The 21031-nt window shown below is 52.6% G+C and overlaps 2 protein-coding genes across 2 annotated transcripts in view; one reads left to right on the forward strand and one right to left on the reverse strand.

Annotated features, from left to right (window-relative positions):
• LZTR1 (leucine zipper like transcription regulator 1) overlaps window positions 1-12339 on the forward strand; it is a 35473-nt gene extending 23134 nt beyond the window's left edge. The window contains exons 12-20 of the mRNA XM_035347079.1: window positions 272-367; window positions 735-918; window positions 2738-2907; window positions 4795-4951; window positions 5729-5855; window positions 6966-7115; window positions 7300-7405; window positions 8534-8614; window positions 11524-12339. Of these exons, the coding sequence (XP_035202970.1) occupies window positions 272-367; window positions 735-918; window positions 2738-2907; window positions 4795-4951; window positions 5729-5855; window positions 6966-7115; window positions 7300-7405; window positions 8534-8614; window positions 11524-11640 (1188 nt within the window). The 3' untranslated portion in view covers window positions 11641-12339. The remainder of the gene's footprint in view (window positions 1-271; window positions 368-734; window positions 919-2737; window positions 2908-4794; window positions 4952-5728; window positions 5856-6965; window positions 7116-7299; window positions 7406-8533; window positions 8615-11523) is intronic.
• Window positions 12340-15058: 2719 nt separating this feature from the next.
• On the reverse strand, window positions 15059-21027 carry RNPEP (arginyl aminopeptidase; the record flags this gene model as incomplete). The annotated part of the gene is made up of 11 exons (XM_035347379.1): window positions 15059-15332; window positions 15458-15600; window positions 15930-16154; window positions 16511-16619; window positions 16884-16996; window positions 17113-17226; window positions 17745-17980; window positions 18090-18206; window positions 18878-19026; window positions 20507-20647; window positions 20860-21027. Coding segments are annotated over 11 exons (1683 nt in total), but the record flags the coding sequence as incomplete, so codon positions are not given.
• Between the last annotated feature and the right edge of the window lie 4 nt (window positions 21028-21031).

Genomic DNA, 21031 nt, shown 5'->3' on the forward strand with positions numbered 1-21031 from the left:
TGTCACTCAAACCGTACAACAGCTTCTACTCAGTCAATGTAACAAAGACTCTTTCCAAGTGGTGTTTGCCATTGCTTAGCCTTTAGGGAATATAGGTGTTGAATTTCATCTGGATGTGAAGAGCAGATGCAGGCTTGTCTTTCATTCTAACCTAAACTAAATGTATGGTAACCTGGAGTACAGCCCAGGTTTCTGCTACTACTGCCATCTGCCATCACCATGGGATTTGGGAATTAAAGTTTAATGTGTGTTCTTCCTCTCCCTTTGGCAGAAGGAGGAACGGGTCCGAGGACATACTGCAATTGTTACAGCTCGCTGCAAGTGGTTGAAAAAGAAAATCATGCAGGCGAGGGAGAGATTGAAACAAGTGAGTATTTCAGAACAGTCATCTTGTGGCGAGGTAGTACTTATTCTGCCCAGTTTTGGAAATAAGGTTATTAGGAAAAAAATAATGCCTGCTGAGACAGATGTAGGAGCAAAGCAGCATCTGATGCTGAGGTGCTGTTGGGCCAGTAAAATAAAGAGGATAATTAGTATTAACATAGGCGACTGGATGTGCCTCAGGGTAGGCAAGGAGCATAACATGGAGTAGCCAAAGTTAATCCAGTTACCTGGATTTGGGGATGTGGTTCCTTATGCAGTGATGAGAAAAATCTTTCCTTTGGTTCACTAGTAAAGTGTGCTGGCTGACACACTGCTGTAGCCATGTTTGAGTGTTTTTTCTGTCTTACTAGAAATCAAAGCAAGATATTGAAGATGAGGGACATCCAACGTGTCAGAAGGATGGGATTGGTGGCAATGTCAAATTGTGTCGCCTGCAGCCGCTGCTGGAAGTGCCCATCCGAGAGGCTGAAGCGCAACCCTTCGAGGTGCTCATGCAGTTTCTGTATACGGACAAAATAAAATACCCTCGCAAAGGTAGGACAGCAGGGTAGGAGCAAAATGCTAGCAACTGAGGAGTGAACATGCATTTTGATTTGGAGCAGGATCAAGTATTTGTGGGTAAAATGAAAGCACTTAATGACTTACCTGAGATAAGTTATATATATACTGCAAATTTCTATCGAAGCATGCTAACCAGTGCTTCTGTTTTTTCCTGATTATCTCCAAACATCAAGGAAAGGTTGGTTAGTGATCTTCCCAAACGATGGAAGAAAAAAAACAAAAACAAATTAGTGGTGTTTTGAACATTACCACAAGCTGTCTGGGAGGCCCATGCATCCCGTAGTTATTTCCTTTCTCTGCTATTGTTTTGGCTCATTGCAAACTGAGGGTGCACTGAAAAGCAGAGCAAGCCATTATCTATCATTTCTTCAAAATGCGAACCCAAAGGAATGCCTCAAGAAGCCCATTAGATGCATTCTTTGAAGATCGCTGAGTTATTAGCAGTCGGAGGCCAGGAAGTAATAGGAAGATCTCAGCTTCAGCACAGCAAGTCTAACTCACGGCCTTGTTTTAGTGATGTCTGTTGGGCTGTGGCACAGCGGGATACCCCAAGGGAACTCCAGCTGTGGGGGCTAGGGAAACTGCAGCCACGTGGCACAATCATTTAAACCGAGGTGCATCTACCCTAACGCTGGAGTTTTGCTTCAGCTTCAATCCATTTTGGAAAGGGTAATTCTCAGTAAAATATTAATGTGTATGCAATTGTCCCAAAGGTTTCCCTGCAAAGCCTAATTAATGAGGATGAGGGAACCTTCTCACTGGCTGCTGCTGACATTGCCAGATCCTGCTCTCAGCTGGTTCACTAATCCTCAGTACGCTCATTGCAGGACAGAACCAGACCAAACAAGGGATTATCACACGGAACCTTTCCCTTTGGTATAGGCGAGGCAGCCTCTTACCCTTCTCCCCAGCCTGTCACATGTTCTCCCTGGTGCTTACCTTTCTGCAGTGTTACTGGTTTGCTGGGATCCTCCAATGGTCCTGTCCTGACTTACATATTCCTAGTTGCTCCCCATAGTTTAGAGGTTAGCACCTTGGGGGATCGCTTCAGAGGCTGAGCTAATCACACTTGGCACGCCTATCAAATGGGATTTTCCCTATTAGACACTGGGAAGCCGAATAACATGCAAGAAGGCTTTTCTCTATCAAAAAGTAGTTACAGCAGATGGCCTGAGATCCCCTGCGAGGAAGGCAAAGGCTGTGGAAGATTATTCCTGGAGGTGGTTTCTCAGTGGCCCCGTTGCAGTGGTCAGCTTGGGTCCCTGCTGCCCCTCTGCCTTCAGCCCTCTCTTCTAGACCAGCCTCAGATCTGTACGTGCATAAATACAGCGTGCCTTGGTCAGGGCCTGTTGAAATCAGGAAACTGATTGCTAACACTGCATAAATACCAAGGACTTCAACAGAACTGTCAGTAGCTGAGCACTTTGGAAAAACCAACTGCTAGTTTAGGAGCTTGTCAGCGTGTTTAGAGACTTCTTTTTCTTTTGAGAGTCTTGAAAAATTGTGCTCCCGATTGTCACAAAATCTTTGTCCAAAAAATCTTTTGGGGTGGCTGTTTCATGCCTCCATTTTGAAAGGCCACTCATTTCTTTTTTTAGCACCAATTCCTGATTTAGTCTAAGCAGCAATGGATTATTTTTTTTATCTGTAAAAATACTTCACCGATCGCTGCCCCTTCTGCTCTTTTGAATGCTCGGGTTGATGCAAAAGAAATGCTTTGAAAAAGGTCTCTCTTTTTGTTTTGTGAACTCTCTAGAGTTATGAAAGGGCATTTTATTTCTTGTGATTTCAGGTCATGTGCAGGACGTGCTGCTTATTATGGATGTGTACAAACTAGCCTTAAACTTCAAGCTCTCTCGACTGGAACAGCTCTGCCTTCAGTATATTGAAGCATCTGTAGATCTGCAGAATGTGCTCATTGTGTGTGAAAATGCTAACAAGCTTCAGCTGGATCAACTAAAGGTAATCACATTTTGCATACAAAGTAACTGATAAATTAAAAAAAACCTTGACGTAATTAATGTTTTGCAAAAGCTGTCAGCTTTGCAAATTCTGTTCTTCCCTATAATTATAGTTGCTTGGGTATATGCTAGTGTGGATTGTACTGCAGGAGCTCGTGACAATTACATAGGTTTTTTCAATAAGTGTCTTTTATTTTTGCATATCTGTCCTGTAGGATAAACAGGGCAGGGTGACTTTGGCTCTTTTCAATTCACTCCCACTGCAGCAAGATGGAACCAGTGCATTTTCTGGCCCCACTGTTTAATGCAGAGCCTGCTAACAGGTTCTTTCACCTGGTTTGATGAAAAACTAAACGCAGTTCTCACGCTTTTATCTGAAAAACATTCTTCTAAAATGCAATGTATTGGCAATTCCCCATCTCTCTCTAGTGGGACCGAGGGCTTTTAGGCACGTGCTGAAACACGTGGCAGAGTCGATACCCCAAGGCTTCAGAACATGCTTATGCTGTGATGGTCTGGATCTCACCAAAAGTGGCCAGAGCCAATCCTGCTTAAAGCTGCAAAGAAGTTCCTCCACTGAAGTCCAAGGGTCAGTGCAAGATCATGCAGTGCCCATTTGGACAGCCTGCACCCATCACTTGCCCATAAAGCTGACCATTACAAGCGGAGTGGGGCTAGACAAGCCAGAATGCATCCGGACTTCCTCAGGCACTCTTTTTGCACTGGATTTGGGCAAAGGAAAGACATCCAGGAGGACAGGAGCAGAGTCAGCAGCAGTTATGTAGATGCTGGCACAGCCTTTGGTGCATAGGACCGTGGTGCCATCAGGTGCCCAGAAGCTCAAGAACTGAGTATCTCAGCATCGGTGGACCCAGTGCCAATATCATCAGATCAGCAAGCTACCTCCACCTGCCTTCGCTAGCAGCAGGGTGGCAGGGGCTCTTCCACATCGCTCCACTCTGTCAGGATCATCTTGAATTGGCATCCTGTCTTCTCAAATGCTTGTTATTCCTCATGGCTAGGTGCCATCTGCAGAAGGCTGCTCTTTCTGGCACCCAAGTCATTATTGAAAACATTTTACAGATGGGTCCTAGACCGATCCCTGTAGATCCCAGCTGGAATAACATGGCAGAAACTGGAAATTAGTAATTACTCTTTGGCTTAATTTTGTGCTCACCGTATGGTGAGCTGGTGTAGATTATATTTTTTGCTTATGAAAATATCCTGAGGGAAAGCATTGGTTCACACTGGCAAATGGAGTACCATTTCTTTTGTCCCTTTAACTGTTCAGCATTAGGTCTGGTTCATTTGTCTTCTTTCTACCACACTGACTTTTTCTAGCAAGTTTGTCATACAAGAGCTTGCAAGATCTCTTTCAGACTTTGCAACCTTTATAGAAAAGGTTAAGACAAAATCTACACAGTTTCCTAAGGAAACCCTTCAAGCTATTTGTACCTCTGTGTAATTCTTAATACTGGGTAGTATTAAGAGTTAAGATCTCTTTGCTCTTCTAATTAAATTTTGGTATCTAATTGTATAATGAATTATTACGAAATAGCAACCAATCTTAGTTAGCTTCCTGAGGTTTTTGGCATCTCCCGAGATTCCTATTTTAGAAATCTTCAGAGCAGCTGGATGGGATTCAATTAATCTTCCCCTCGTTATTTCTTAGTCAGGTTTTTCTAGATACTTAGAATTGTCCCAGATTTTGTCTTTAAGTGGGAGCCTAGATGGTCACTTAGTGAGGAAGAGATTTGATAGTTGCAGCTGCAGGATCCATGTGGAGGCTCATAAGAAAAAGGCGGCTGTTTCCCAGTGTAACATTTCTGTGATGCTCTAGGATGTCTTAATGCAAAGAAACAGTAATTTTTATTTTTATTTTTTAAAGGAACATTGCCTGAACTTTGTGGTGAAAGAATCACATTTTAATCAGGTAATCATGATGAAGGAGTTTGAACACCTTTCTTCATCCCTCATAGTGGAGATTGTACGGAGAAAGCAGCAACCTCCTGTTCGAACACATTCCGATCAGCCGCTTGACATTGGTAACTTTTATACCGTATAAAATTGTTAGCTGTGGTGTTTTTGAGTTGCTAGCACTTTGTTTAGCCTAGGAAATGGCCTGGGAGTAGATTGCTGATCTTTCAGTTGGTGTATTAGGCTGTCTCCCAGACTAAGACAGGACATGCCAGTTCTTTCTCCATTGAGCTTCAATCAGAACATTATCCCCGTTAAAATACATGGCAGGTTATATTAAATTTAGTCCTGTTCTCCTTGCAATAACGTATCCTGATTCTGTGCAGAGAGAGAAGAGGCAGAAGGAGTGGAAAGATATAAAAATTGATTCAAAGAAAAGGCAGTAGACCTTCAGTTTAAGTGGAGTAGAAGGTAACCAAGCTGAGTGGGGGCATGGGCCTCTCACAGGTTCATACCAAAGAAGAAGCAGGAGTGAGGAAGAGGATTTTGGGACTAAGCCAGTGATGATTTTACCATGAGAGACAGAGAGAGAAAGAAAGCATGGAAAAATTAACCAAGAAAAAAAGAGTTAGTGGAAGAAAAGAAGAGAAGAAGCTTGCTGTCACCAGTTTGAAAGCAGAGTTGCTGGGTATGTTTCTGGGATGGGCAGCAGGTAAGGGATTGCGGTAGGGAAGGATGAAACTCATTTTGCTCCAAGATGATGTGGAAGGGCCTGCCTTCTGCTCACCCCAAGGGTCCCAAAGGAAAGAGGGCCTGGAGCTATGACTTGGCCATATGTTAGTTTGACAGCACCTGGTCAGCTGGAACTATCGTGTTCTTAACTATTGCACTGTGTTGACTTCCAGGAACTTCTTTAATTCAGGACATGAAGGCTTACCTTGAAGGAGCTGGGATTGAATTCTGTGATATCATCCTCCTCTTGGACGGCCACCCACGGCCAGCCCACAAAGCAATCCTAGCAGCCCGCTCCAGGTGAGTGAGTCACTGTTCAGTAAAACTATAAAAAAATATTGTATGCGTAAAACCCGGTGCTGTGCAGTCTGTGGGTCAGCTTGCTTTTTGTAGAAGACAGGGAGGAACTTTGTATCCACATCAAGTATAAGATGCAGCTTTGCTCAGTAAGTGTAATAAGCCTTTAAGCAACAGTGATTAAATATTTTTCAATTTGATACCCAGCAGGGGAAGATAGAAGGAAATTAAAATTGTAGAGTCTCTCTAGAGAATGTGTAAGAAGCTGCACTGCAGGACAAAGAATCTTTAAAATCACGAGAAGGAAAAATGGTGTAAAGCATAAGGCTGTTTTAGTGAAGTGGAAAGCAACAGATGTCCACTGAGCTCAGAAAGAGTTCTGGTGGTGACCATCCATTTGAATCATGTGAAACTTGAATCTCTTTTCTCACCTGCTGATACTTAAGACTGGGTATGAATAAGCATAGAAAAAAAATGGTGCATAACAGAGACTAGATTGTTCCTATACTTTGCTACAGCAGCAAGTAGTTCACCCTTCTGAAGATCCATTCTGTCCTCCCTCCGCATTGTTTGGAAGTAGTGGGTTTGTCCCTTGCTTGTGTGTTCTGTGTAACTTCACCTTTACGTCCTGCAGGACATTAGGTGTTCACATCAAATTTCTACTTCAAATACTGCCACGAGTTTTTTTCCAGTCCCAGTAATAATATTCAGTATTAGTTACCGTAGTATGTTACCAGAAACATTTCACAACTCTTTAAAAGAAACCCTGATGCATGAGTGGCAGTTACAGCCTGTAGATAGCAAGGAAATCCATAATGCTTTAAGCTTTCTGCTGGGTTTTATGCAAATTAGACAAAAATCAAAGGACTGCGTGTCCTAATTTTCCAGAAACAGACTAATTCAGGTAGTGTTGATGGAAATGATGGGGATTATGTTTGGAGTACTCTCACAGGCAGACATATATGAAACAACAGTTCAGCAATGTTTTCACCGAGGTTATCACCTGCATTTACTTCTTTGGAACCTGCAATGCTTCAGAGCTGCCTTTGAACAGCAGTGAGTTCAACTACCTGTCTGCAGGATGTGTTACGTTAGTCTTCCTTCCTTTTCCAGTTACTTTGAAGCCATGTTCCGTTCCTTCATGCCAGAAGATGGGCAAGTGAATATTTCTATAGGTGAAATGGTTCCCAGCAAACAAGCATTTGAATCTATGCTTAGATATATTTATTACGGAGAAGTAAACATGCCTCCTGAAGACTCCCTGTATCCTTAAATCTGAAGTAATTAAGTATTTGTCTGAAGAGCACGCACAGTGCCTCAGCTCTGGATTGTCAGGGCTGCGTTAGCAGCAGGAACACCCTTTTAACTTCTGTCATTGCATTCGTGTTTACAATCAGTGCTGTTACCTCTGCTTTACCTTTTTTTTTGTCCTTAATGAGATTAACAGCTACCTCTTTGCTGCACCTTACTACTACGGCTTCTCCAACAACAGACTGCAGGCGTACTGTAAGCAGAACCTAGAAATGAATGTTACAGTGGAGAACGTACTCCAGGTAATCGTCCCCAGCTTACTTTAATGCTACAGGAGTGCCAAAGAGTCTGGTCCAGTGGGCCTAGGATTTGAAAAAAAAATTTACTTGAAGCTGTAGGCTGTAAAGGTGTGTACCTTTTAAGATAAAGCTACTGTGGGTTTTTGTAGGGAAGAGTTGAATGCAGTAGAATAAGGGCCATGTTTGTGTAAGAAATAAAAGATCAGAATACACTGCAGGAATAAACAGCTTGTCTTCTTCATGACGTGCTTGCCTGCTGCCTGTCCACGCTGCAGGTGATTCAAGTGTGCGAGCGTGTTAACGAGACCCTGTGCCAGTATGGTCATACACGGCAGACATGAGGTAGTTTCTTGCAGGAATCGCTGGCGGTTCAGTCACGTCCCTTGTTGTGGGTTTGGTACCCCCAGGTTCCCTGAGTCATTTCCCAGGTGGCATCCCCTGAGACCGCGCAGCCCCTCCTGAGGACAGCGGGTCTGAACGACTGACGTGAATGCAGGAACGCAGCCTCCAGCAGCTTTGTTTCCTTGTCTGCTCTTGGGGTCATTAGTGTTAGGAGGTATTGCTCGACTGGCCCCCAGGATGCTCCTCATCCCACAGAGCTTCTAAAGGGCTTTTTACGACGTACTGTAGGCTCAGCAGCCATCTCCAAATCCTTCTTTCAGGAGACACTTGTACCGGAGCAAACAGTGGTGTGCAGGTGATGTTAGTCCTGTTCTGTCAGACAGGATCTGGCAGTGAAGTGGCAACAAAAATACTCCTTGAAAAAAGCCATTTATTTGGCAAAAAGCAAGCCATTTGCTTGGTAGAAAACTGAACCCTCTGCAACATGAGCAGAATCAAAGCCTGTGCTGACTGCTCTTGGCTCTTGCCCACACCAGTCTCACTGGGGCACTTCAGGGAACCTGGCTCTGAAACAGCCCTGCAGATTCCTGCTGCTTATCTCCTGAGGACTCCACACATTTTAAATCCAAGGCTTATTTCTGATTAGTTTAGAAAAGATTCAGGTTTGTAATGAAAAGCATTGATGTTTCTGTAGCTCAGAGGCATTGTCTCCTTTGAGTCAGAACAGTACTTGTGCACCGTACGTCTGAGCGATGCAGAAGGAAAACCCTACCTTTGTTTTTGCTGTAGATTTTGGAGGCAGCGGACAAGACCCAAGCCCTGGACATGAAGAGGCACTGTCTGCACATCATCGTTCACCAGTTCACCAAGGTTGGTTGCATCTTTTCTGGGGCTTTTGAGAGCTGCTGTCCTCTGTCTCTGCGTTGGTTAAAGACACATTAATGTAGGAATCCATTTCATTCTTTCTCCTGTGAGACAGCTGAGAGCTGGCTGCGTGTCCTTGACTCTCTCTGACAACTCTGCTAGGCGCACTTTTAGCATTAAAAATAAATAAAAGACTAGAACAATCTAGTCTGGAAATGCAAACACCTTCCAAAACAGAAGCTGCACCGAATTGCTTCCATTTCCACTTGTTCCAGTTGTTAACTTTGTGCCATGCCATCGTTGGGTTCCTGTGTGTATAGCAAGATGAGTTTGTCACGTATCGAGTGCACGATTTTCTCTTTCACTGGTAGCTACAAGTGTGGTGTTTGTATTTCTGTTGAAGCATTCTCCCTGTCATATATGTTATATTGTGTGCTCAAAAGGCAGATTGCCATGTCCTGGGTGGGCTTTTCGTGGTTTCCATGTATCGGAACATGGAAACCACACAGGATGATGCACTGCTGATAGAAAAGGTCATGAGCCCGATGTGCTGATATTCCTCATCTGAGAGAATTAAGGGTACTGTCATCGTGTTGCTCATATGACACACCATCCCTCCATCAGAGTTTCCCAGCATGTCACCAGTTTGTTGCTCAACTGTTAACGTTGTTGAAGCTGGTAGGTAGATCACAGAGACTGTGACTTGGGATTTCTGGATGCTTCTGGTAATAATGCCATAGCCAGTACTCAGGGAGCTCTCCGTCTGTGGTATATTTAACCTCACAGTCCTCCTCTTGTTGCCCACAGGGAAGGAAAGCTGTGCTAGGTCCAGCTGGTATCTAGAGATTGGATAGTCAGAGGGAGGTATTTGGGTTCTTTATTACATGCCTAAGTTGCCCAAATTTAATGAGTTTTACACTCAGAAATCACTAAAAATAAGTAGCTTTGAGAGTGGAGCCAGCATCCAGGAATCCCACGCCTGGGGGAGGGACCTCAGCACGAGGTTACAGCCCCTGGCTTTGTCTTACGCATTTTCTTCTGGCCTCGTGGATCCTGCAGAGGGGCCCAACTTCAGCACGGGGTGGGGAACGGCCCCACTGCAGGCTACAGGACAGACAGGTGGCTGGGACAGCTCCTCGGGTTTGGGGTCGCTGTCCTGTAGTCCCTGCGAGCTGAAATCTCGTGGTCCTTCCCAGTGGAGGCCACAGGAAGACAAGCAGGTTGGAGTGATTCTCACCAGAACGTACCGGGGGGAAACGAATATTGCAACATTTCAGAAAAAAAAAGATCTGAACTAAAGGGTGTTACTCAATTGTACTCATCCTCACTAGCCAGAAGGTGTGGAAATGATTTATATTTAAACTGTTGACTGTTAGAACAGTTTTCATCAAGATGTGGCTGGAAGACTGTCAAGCAGATGTGCAAGAAATCTTATTTATGCAATGTTTGTGCTTGGCCTGAGAGGCTCCAGTGTGTGATTTTTGGCCCAGCGCTGTGTGACTGCGTGTGCGTGGCCGGGCAGGAATGCTCGCTGTGCTGCTCCCTTGCATGCCACAGACTCTGAAAGGTGACTTGGTCTTGCTGTGCAAGCCCGGCGGGACATCAAGGCTTAGACGGGCTGGGTATATGGCTGTTGTGATCTCCCGTTCTCCCAGCTTGCTTAATGTTGCTCTTGATTCAGAGCGTTAAAGAGTTTTCCCAGCAGTAAGCACACCGATTGAAGAGCTGTTTCCAGAGGTTCAGTACTTTGGGCACTGTGTATTTAGGCTTTTGTGTGTCAGCACTGTGCAAAAGCCCCAATAAAACTGCTGTTCTGAAGCGTTTGATTGTGTTTTGACACCAGCTGTGATCTGTTCTTCTGCAGTGTGTGCCCCTTGACACAGAGCAGGATTCCCAGCGGTGTCACCGGGGTATTTTTCCCTCCCAGTCCTCGTGCCCTCTTATTTTAGCCTTATGATTTCAGGCAGGTATTAGCCTGAGCTCCTTCTGAAAGTGCACTCAAGTGGTTTCCTTCCAGGGTTTCAGAAGATGCTCGGAATATCTTTATGCTTTATCACAGATGAGCTCCTTAAAGTGAGGTGATTTGTTTTATTGGATCAGATAATAGGGGTTGGATAAGTGGACAGGCTTTAGGCAGCCTGCTTTCAAGGCCGGACAGGGGTGTTAATGACTGCAGGAGGAGGGATTGCTGGCTCAGTTCTACAAAGACGTGGAGGACAGGAAAGCCTAGAGCTCCTTTTTGATAGCAGCTGAGCTTCTGAGCAGCCTAGGAGCACAAAGATGTGCTCTACAACATACGTGTTGTAGATTCACACACATTTCATGTGGCAAAGGTTTTTGTTGGCTAGTGCTGCAGTGGCCTGCTTTGACTGCAGGAGGCATACCAGCAAAACCAGCGTGGATACTGAGCAGGGCTCTGCTAAGTACCGCCTCTCCTCGGGAGCGCAGAGGAGTGAAGAGATCAGGTCCTCAGTCAAGTTCAGATGATCTGGAGGTCGGTAGAAACACACACAGACTTCAAAGGCCAGGGCTGTGCTGCTGCCCAGGTTTGCTTTTAGGAGAGTGCTTTGTCTGCAGCCAGTAGCAGCAGGATTGTCATTACGAATAGTAATTACTCCTTTCCTGGAGAGGCAGTGCTGGGGTCAGCATTTCTGCTGTCCTCCATTCCCACCCGCTCCATGCAGCAGTGTGAAAAGTGGAAGGAAAGGGCAGGAAGTCACGAGTTGAGCTCCTGTGGGCCATTTTCTGCTTCCCAGCTCCGCAATTGTAATCTCACGCAGCGCGCGCCCAGCCGGGACGGGGCGACCATGTGTTCGTGTGGGGTGGCAGGGGGAAGACGATGGTACATCAGCTGTGATTTGGGGAGGGTTTTAATTTCTTCGTGTTCTTCTGTTTTGTTTTTCTTTTCCTTGAAGGTCTCCAAGTTGCCAAACCTCCGCTCCCTAAGTCAGCCACTCCTTCTTGACATCATAGAGTCGTTAGCTAACCACATATCAGACAAGCAGTGTGCAGAGCTGGGCTCAGACATATGACATGCTTTGGTAAACCGGACTTTCCATTGTTTTTTGTCTCAAAAATCTAACATTTTACAGCTGACTCTCTTTTTACTGTTCCGTACTGAGCTGCTCGTAGTGCCTACACAGTATAGCAGCAGACGGCCAAGAGGAGCGTGGACAGCTGACTTACTCTCCCGTGGATTTGCTTGGTTTGTGCCTTCATGGAGAAGGGTTTGGTCTCCGTTACACAAATTGAAACCACTAAGGAATTAATTAATTCCACATAGTTTGGGGGTAACTAAGGTCTGAATCAAGCCCGTTATTGCTCCTATATACTGTAAAGTAAAAGCAGTCACAAGTGAGAGAGTCATTAATATTTTGAAACACGGTATTTAAAGGATACTATTTAAGGAACTTCAGCTGAAACAGCCCGGGGCTGTAAGTGGAAGTCAGATATAACAAAACTGGAAGCAGAGAGCGTGGTGTCAGCAGTGAAGCTGACTGTTGGACCAGACTGTAGTGACTTTTCAGAGACTCCCCATGGTATGGATTAAAAGATAAGCCCCTTTGCAACTGCCTGGATTGGTGGGCTGCAGGAAGCCCAGGCCTGTGCTCTGCTGCAGGTCAAACTAGAAGATTACAGCGTTCCTTTCTGACCATCAAATCCATTAATCCTGTCTCACTAAGCCTTTCGGTATCAATATATTAATAAAGAGTTAACATCATCTCCCTGCATTACACGATTGACTTGGCTTTCATTTTGGAGAAAATTAAGTGAAAAGAACTCTCAGCTTGATGAAGGTCACTTTGTTAAAAAATAAATGTCTGTGCTACAGCTTGTTACTAATTTTATGCCGAAGTGTCTTCGTTAGTCGTTGCAGGAAGGTGAGTGACGGCAGCGCGCCCTTCCCAGCTCAGACGCAGCTGCCCTTCCCTCCCTGCTGCAGCTCCCAGCCGTGCTGGATGCTTCTCACACTGCAGAGGGGACAGAGAAGCTTTTACCTCAGATGTGCAGCTTGGGAGGGCATCAGCTGCTGGTTAAACGTCTGCTGACCGAGCTGCTCCCCTGCCCTGCCACCGAGACAGCCCAGAAGAGAGAGGGACAGAGGCTGAGGATCAAAATCCTGTCCTGCCTTACGTATCAGCAGCACGCGGAGGTCCTGGGACCACAAACCCCCAGCCCCATCCACCCAACAGGACCGGGAGGAGGCAGGGCGAAGCCCAGCCACACGCGTTAGCAGTAGCTGGCAGTTGGGTGGAGGAGATTCGCGGGGTGAGCACTGAGACTGAGGGCATGGCAGTCTCAGCGCAGAGAAGCTGTTGTTTTACCTCATCCAAGGGAACTGCTCTGTGGACCACTTGATTCCAGCTGAGGGCTTGCTCAGGTGAGTCCGACCAGAGGTGGCAGATACATCTGAGAGCCAAGGCCTCTTTTTCAGCCTGGGGGATTATTTCCAGATGCCTCAGAGCTAATGAAGTCTCTTGTCAGGGGTTGTGTTAATTGTGCCAATGATCTACATTTTCCCTGGGAAAGCAGAGTTGCTAATGGAGCAGGTTATAAGCGACAAGTAATGATACTAAAAGTGATTTTCAGCAATGCTGAATCCACTAGAGGACACCCATTTTCCAAAGATGCACAGCCTGCTGAGGAAGGTGACTTCATCCGTGACTTCAGCCAGCCCCTTTGACTCTCTTTTCTCCAATGATTTGGGGTTTGGAGGTTATTTCTGAGCACGTCAGCGATGAAATGTGCGCTCTGCACCCTCAGAGCTGGGCGCTGCACGCGTCTTTGTTTCGGAGATGGTTTTGGCTTAGCCTGGGTGTATGCTCCAGTGACCTCAGTGCTCGGTCAGACTTGCATCAGTGGGGTATATTGGCTGAAAAACGGTGGGCAATGGAGCTGCTCCGTTCTGTGCTTTGCCTCTGGGCTGCTGTTGTGCAGGGAGCTGGGAATTGCAGCCCTCACAGAGAGAAGCCGTGGGCTGCTGGTGCTGCCCACCCTGAGCCTGTGGCTGGGGGAAGGAGGCCAGGAGGTGTCGGAGCTGCTGGTGGGGCACAGGCCGACCTACCCCCAGGAGCAGGGGGTGCACAGCCCAAAGGGAACGGTGCTGCCGGCCCCTTGGGTGCACCTCTGGCTGTCCTCTGCACGGAGCGCCTGCAGGAGCCGCAGCAAACAGCTGCTTCCCGAGGCACTTGAGCAGGGTGCGCTCCAGCTTTTGTGCTTCCAAAGGCAATCGCGGGCTCCCAGCTCCACCGTAGCACATCTTGTCCAGCCACTGGCCTTCGGGGGCCTTTGTGGCCAGCAGGATCCCAGGGTTCGTGGTGCTGGCTTGGCCCTTGGCAGCTTTGTGTTGGAATTTGGCTTCAGGGAACGTGCTCTTGGTCTTGCACTTGGGGCCAAGTACCTGCAGCACTGCAGAGCTTGCTCCTTGTCCTCTTCCTGCAGTCTGTGTAGGCCGCACTGGCGTTGTAAAGCCCTCAAATCGCGTTTTACTTGCATCGCCATCCATCCTCTGTGGGATTTACCCCAGCAAAGCGCCCAGAGCCGGTTCCACGTGGCACCGCGTACGTGTCGGCTCGGGTTCGCTGCCCCTCGCCCTGCGGTTTGCTGTCAGCGCCTGGCTGCTCACCAGAGCAGGCGGCTGTTCTCCTGCTGGAACGCCTCTGCCTAAAAGCCCATTAGGCTGCGCCTGGGCTGGAGCCCCCAGGTCCATTAGGCTGCTGCTCAGCAATCTGTTAGAGGCGCTCCCTGCATCTAAGGGCCGAGCTGAGGGGATGGTCTTGACCCAGCTGCTGCTCCTGCACCGCAGGTCCGTGGGGCCAGGCCCCATCCCTGATCCCTGCACCGAGGCTGGAGGGCAGACCCCACACTAAGCTCCCCCTTTGCTCACGAATCTGTGGGGTTTGTCGCGCTGCCGGCCCGTGGCAGGGCCCTGTTCCACCCAGGGCAGAGGTGGCCCAGCAGGGACGCATCCTGCCCCTCTCCAGCCCCAAACTGAGCCCCGGGGAGAGGAGGCACAGCCTGCACTGGACGCAGACCCCAGCTCTAGGAGAGACAGGCAGAGAAAGGCAGGGCCCACGGCTGCGCCCGCACCCAGCCCTGCAGGAGAACAATTCCCACCTCATTTTCTGCAGCGCATGGGGCTGGGGGGGGGCTGAAGCCAGGCCCCCTCCCAGCACACAGCCACCCATCCCCAGCATGTTGGGGGTCCTGCGGAGCACATCCAGCCCCAGGTGCTGTGCACCCAGCTTTGTGTCTCCCTCCTACAGAGCCCACGGGGGGGAGCTCCCCGAGGTGGTGCAGGGACCCCCAGCAGAGGACCAGAGGCCTCCGTGCCAGGCCCGTCCACCCCGGTAAACCCCAGTGGCCTCAGGATGGTTCCGGGCCAGGAGGAGCGTAAACTCCTGCTGAAGCTGCACAGGGACTGCTGGAAACATTTAAAGCACAAAAAGGTAAAAATTACAAAATTTAATAAGGAAATCTGTGCAGTGAGACCTCGCTGAGGGCTTGCCCCAGAGGAAGCGCCCCAGGTGGGCAGGGAAAGCACCCCGTTCTCCGCTCACACCTTCTCTGCCCCCTCCAAGCCCAGGATCTTCTTGACGTAGTTCTGGACGTTGACGTGGAGCTGGGCAGCCGTGGCCGAGAAGGTCTCCATGGCCAGCGCCCGGGCCGCCTCTGAGCCGCCCCACATGGCGCGGTACAGGGGCAGGGTGTACTTCTGCTTCCCCTGCCGGAGAGAGACACGGTCGGGCCCCAGCCACCTCCACCGCGGCACGGGGAGGGCTGGGGCTGACCAGGGGGTCCTGCGTCCCCCCGGCGTCACCCTCGTCCCCTGGGAGGGATGGGACAAACCTGGCTGTGGAGGAAGTCCTTGACCTTGCTGTACTCGGACTCGTGGTTGTTCTTGAGGATGATCTGGCACCAGCGCAGCCGCAGCTCGGCGTTCTGGGCCTTGGAGATCTTTGGGTACATGGCGCTCAGCCTCTCCACGTTGCCTGGGAGAAAGAGTGATCGCCTCTGCTCCCACGGGGCCCCGGAGCTCGCCCCGGCCCCGCTGTGAATCCTCCCGGCCCCGGGCTCCCCGGCACCCCAGGGCTGGGTGAGGCCGTGCGGGTGCAGCGCTCACCCGGCACCCGGGGGCGAGGAGAGGCGAACGCAGGTGGTGACACCACAGCCCAGCCAGCCTGGGGACAGCTGGGCTCTGTGCTGCCACTACATGCGTGTCCCCAGGGGACATCCCCAACTGAGGTGCACCAGCACGTCCTGGTGATGCCCCCACATCCCCGGCCCTGTGTGATGCCACCCCTGGGTGCCAGGCCCTCACCTTCGGGTAGGGGCGACTTCTGCAGGAGCTGGTCCAGGAAGTAGACCAGCTGGTACGTCTTCCAGGCCGTGATGTCCACGGCTTCGATGGCTTCCACATTCAAGCTGTCGGCTGCCCACAGCTCCGCCAGCTCGTCCGCCGGCTTCATCAGCTGCTGCCCCGGGGAGAGGTTGGGCAGGAAGGGCGGCCAGCCCGGCGTGTTCAGCCAGCGATCGAACTCCAAGCCTGTGGTGAGACAGGGAGGGAGAGCTGGGGGTCCCCACCTGGGCAGGGCTCGGTTTGCACCTCGGCAGCCCCACGAAGCTCACACTGGGCACGGGCTTTGGCACCGAGCAGGGCTGAGCCCCGTCCCCACTGAGCACAGGAGTTAACACACACATGGTCTGCAGCAAGACCAGCACCAGAAGGAAAGCCCGGCAGAGAGGAGGCAGTAGACAAAGCAGGGCTCTTGCCAAGCTCTCATCATCCTCAGAGCCAGGCTCAGCAGCTCTTCATGCTCAGGTGGAAGGCTTTGGGACCCCTGAGGGCTGCGCTGCAGAGCAGTGCCCTGGGCCTGGAAGCTGCCACCGCCTTGCACTGACCTGGGAGCGAGTCCACGCCTTGCTTCTTCAGCTCGGGGAAGTATTCCAGGAAGAAATTGAGGGCATCATCTGCTGTGATGCTCTGGAACTTGAACCGATCCACGTAGGCCTGTGGGGACAGCGGGGTGGGCTGCCACGCATGCTCGCTGCCTCCCCCCAGGTCCCCTGGCATGTCCCCAAACACCCCTCCATCTGCTGCTGCACTCAGCCACCCCCCTGGGACCATCTCTGTTCCCCCCTCTCCTCAGCCACCCAGCTCAGCCCTTCCTTCCCGGCTCTCCCTGTGCTCCTTCCTCCCCCCGCAGCATTTCACGTCGCCCGGCCCCACTTTGCCCCGAGCTCCCCAGCACGGGCGCGCCGTCCCTCCGCCTACCTGCAGGAAGGCGTCAAACTTGCCCTGGTCCCCCACGAGATGCGCCAGGTAGCTGACGAAGCAGAACCCCTTCTCGTAGGGAGTCTCGTTGTACGTGTCGTCCGGGTTGACGCCTAGCAGGGGAGAAGGGAAGCCGCTCACAACCGATGTGCTTCACGCTTTCCGCACGGAGCACAGCCCTGCGCAGCCTCGGGCACCACCAGCATCGCCCGCGGGGGCTCCCACGGACCTGGCTCGATCACCACCCGGAGCTTGTTGAGTGGATGGTCCTCCCCGGTGTTGTCCATGTGCTGGCGCAGCAGGGCCCTGCCCGTGGCGGCCTCCAGGCAGGTGTACGCTGAACCTGGAGGGGACAAGCGGAGGCGTTTGGAGACCCCGACCCGCACGCTTTGCGTTCCTTCCCCCCCCCCCCCCCCCCAGGTGAAAGCGTGATGGGTGCTGCTACAAGGGGCAAGCGGTGTGAGCCTTGCTGGCTGGGGGAGCAGCTGCCGGGCCAGCCCCATCGCTGGGGGAGGGAAGCATTTGGGTGGGAAGCCCAGCAACGCAGCCCCGGGATAGCCAGAGGTCACGCTGCCAGGGAGCTGGGAGGGCAAAAGGAAGGTGAGGCTGGGCCAGATCGCTGCTCCCCAGCCCGGCAGCGCCCCACGTCCCTGCTGCAGGGATGTGGCGGCTCCATCCATGCTTGACATGAGCTTGGTTGCTCTTAACAAGAAGCCCCAGTGCTTGGCAGAGCGCCGTTCATCTCCTGCAGGACGCAGTACGGGCCCTGGCCCCACGTGCAGCTCTCGGAGGGAGGCGCAGAGCCCATGGCACGGACCCCAAATCCCCGCTGCCTGCAGACCCCCGGGCACGGCCACGCACCGTAGACCTCGGTGGAAATGCGCCTCTGCGCGTACATGGTGAAGCCCTCGTTCAGCCAGAACTCGCCCCAGGTGGCGTTGGTGACCAGGTTGCCGAACCAGCTGTGGGAGATCTCGTGGATGATGACGTCCACCAGGGAACGGTCCCCGGCCAGCAGGCAGGGCGTCACGAAGGTGATGCAGGGGTTCTCCATCCCGCCGAAGGGGAACGAGGGCGGCATGAACAGGACGTCGTACCTGGCAGGGAAGAGCCGGCGGCTCGGTATGGAGCCACCTCTGCCTGCAGCCGTGGCCCAGGGCCAGGGGGTGCTCCGTCCCCAGCCCCAAGGAACGGGGCCCCTCGTACCTGCCCCAAACATAGGGTCCAAAGAGCTTCTCGCCCACGGCCAGGAACTCCTCGATCACCCCGTCGTACTCCTTCTTAGCAGCCTCGATCAGGCAGGGCTCGGCCCAGACACGGCTCCTGGAGAGACCAACAGAGCTCAGACCGAGCAAGGGAAGGGGGTCCCTCCGGACGCCGAGGGGACTTTGGAAGATGTTCGGCCCCACCGAGTGACCCCTCTGAGTCGGGGCCTCCTCCAGAGCCGAGCAGGTGCCCCCAAAGAGATCCCCCCACCCCGCCCTGATCAGTGCCCTGTGTCTGCAGCAGGAGGAGGCAGCACCGGGGGACCCTGCAGGATAATTGTTGGGGGGACCCTGCAGGACAAACGTTGGGGGGACCCTGCGGGACAATTGTCGGGCAGGCGGAGACCTCCTGCAAGTCGTGTGCTTGGCCAGCGCCAACAAGAGGAAGCGATAACCATGAGGGGACTTTCACCCTGTTGCTTCATCAGGCAATAACCGCACGTGTTTATTCTGCGACAACACAAAAGCCTGGTGATAAACAAAGCTAACGAGAGTCCAGCTGTTGCAATCTCTGTCCTAGTCCGAATGCCAAAGGGCTTTTATATGGCTGCTGCAGCAGCCGGGAGCTCCAACGGCCAGCCTGGGGAAGAGACGTGGGACCTTTGCTCGGCGGTGGGTATACGCTGCCCTCACCCATGTGCCGACACAAAGCGCTGCCCAGGACCCCTCCAGGGCCAGCGGAGGCTCCCACGGCCGCAACTTCAACGCGTTGCTCCTGCAGGCTCTTACCTTGGGCCAACTTCAGCAGACACGATGTCCCCAACAGCCAGGGCGATCAGGTAGGAGGGGATGGGATGGTCCATCTTGAAGACGAAGGTGTTGTCTTTCTGCTTCTCCCAGGTCGTGGCGCTCATCACCGCCGTGAAGCCCTCGGGGACCTGGAAACATGGACAAAACGTCCATCAGATCTGCGCTGCACGGAGCGGGGTGTCACCCAGCCCGGCTGGGGACTCCACCACGCGTCCCCAGAGCCAAGCCCCAGCCAGCCGTGCTGCTCGCAGCCATCCCTTCTGCGCCACGGCATCTGGGACAAAGCGGAGCACAGCAAGAGGCACACGGTGAGCCCATCCCACGGCCCTGGTGCTGCAGGGTGCAGGGGCGCAGCAGGGAGCAGCGCAGGAAGGCAGGGGTCAGTGCGTGCCCCGCAGAAGGCAGCTCTCCTCCCCGTCCTTGCGCAACAGCTCGTTAGCCCGGTTCGTCAGGCCCCAGTAAGCTCCGCAGTGGCTCCGCCAGCCCGGCGGCTGCGGGACAGGCAGGAGGTGAGGCCGGCGGTGCTGGGGGGAGCACGGTTCCTGCGGCACCGATCCCTGCACCGGGGTTTTCCAACACACGAGCCCTGTGCTCACCCTTCAGGAGGGAGCTTTGCTCCAGCTTTCAGGGAAGAATTCAGAGCGAGAGGGAGAAAAATAATTTCCTGCATCACCAGCCGATGCCATGGCCTTGGTGTGCCGTCAGCGTTACAGCCGCCGGCAGCGTCCCTCGCCCCCAGCAGTGCCGCTGGTGGCTGCGCTCCCCCAGGAGAGGGGACAGACCTGGGGCTGAGCGACTTGGTTTGGGGCTAAACAAAAAAGGGGAAGGCACCCGCCGCCTGCTAGGGGACCAAGCTGGTTTTTCCATGGTAACCATTCAGGGGAATTATTCGGGCAGCTGCATCCCCACGAGGAGACCTGAGAGGCTCAAGCACCCAGCTAATCCCGGCTGCTCACTGGCACCTCGGCATCGAGCGCGGAGCATTTTGGCAGCATCCTGCTTGGAGGCAGAAGCTTTCCGCGCATCGCCCGGCACGCACCCGCTGTCACGCACGAAGCAGAGGCCGCAGCGGTGGCTGGGGAAGGGGGGGGAAAGGGGAGAGGAGCAACTCCCACCAGGCGTACTTGTAGAGGAAAATAAAGTACAGGCTAAATATTTGTCACTGCCTTCTCTGCTGGGGGCCTGCAGGGGGGATTTGGTGCGTAATGCTCCAAATCGTCTCGAACCCGCGGCCGCACGGGCTCCGGGCAGCACTCCTGCAGCACCCGAATGCTTCCACGCGTCCGGGGCATCCTGCGGGAAGCCGGCGGCTTCCTGCCCCTCGAGCACCTCCGGAGGGGAGCACGGCGAGGGCTTTGCTCTAGGAGAGCTTCGGGAAGGCGGCGGGGTTTGTGCCCCGTGCCCCTCCCGGGGAGCCGCTTACCTGCACCGTGGCTGAGTATGTGCATTTAACTGCTGGAGTGTCAAAGCCAGGGAAAAAGGATCTATTCAGGACGGCCTGGCCTTGAGTGTACATAAAGGGCTTCTGCTTCCCCGCTGTCTGCTCGGGGGTGAGCCAGCACACCTGGCGAGAGACAAGAGACAGCGCTGTGAGCGGCGGGGCTTTACCTGGACCCGTGCCGAGTAGGTGCTCTTCGTGCCCGGGGTGTGGAAGCCGGGGAAGAAGGACCTGTTGAGCACAGGGAAGCCAGAGGTATAGAGGAAAGGCTTCTCCTTCTGGGCAGTTTGGGAGGAGGCCAGCCACGACATCTGCAGCACAGGGGGAACAGCGAGGCGCTGAGGGGGCAGCGGGCGTTCGCTCGCCACCCGGAGCCCACCACAGTCCCCAGCTCGCCCCACGCCAGGCGCCTTCGGGACAGGGCGGGATCCAACCCCGAGTCCCCTCGCCACCTCTGCGGACCCTCCCCCCCCCCCCCCCCCCCCCCCCCCCGACCCCTGCGGCCCCTCGCCCCCCGGCTCACCCCGGGCCCCTCGCCCGCCTCGTAGTCGATGCGCACGGCCAGCAGCTGCCCGGGCCGCGGTTCCCGGGGCAGGGCGAGGCGCAGCGCCGAGCCGTAGCTGGCGAACGGGAGGCTCTCGAAGGGCAGCTCCCGACCTCCGCCGGCATCGGCTTCGGTCTCGGCCTCGGGGGGG

This window comes from Oxyura jamaicensis, chromosome 26 (assembly GCF_011077185.1).
Source record: "Oxyura jamaicensis isolate SHBP4307 breed ruddy duck chromosome 26, BPBGC_Ojam_1.0, whole genome shotgun sequence".
Taxonomy (NCBI): domain Eukaryota; kingdom Metazoa; phylum Chordata; class Aves; order Anseriformes; family Anatidae; genus Oxyura; species Oxyura jamaicensis.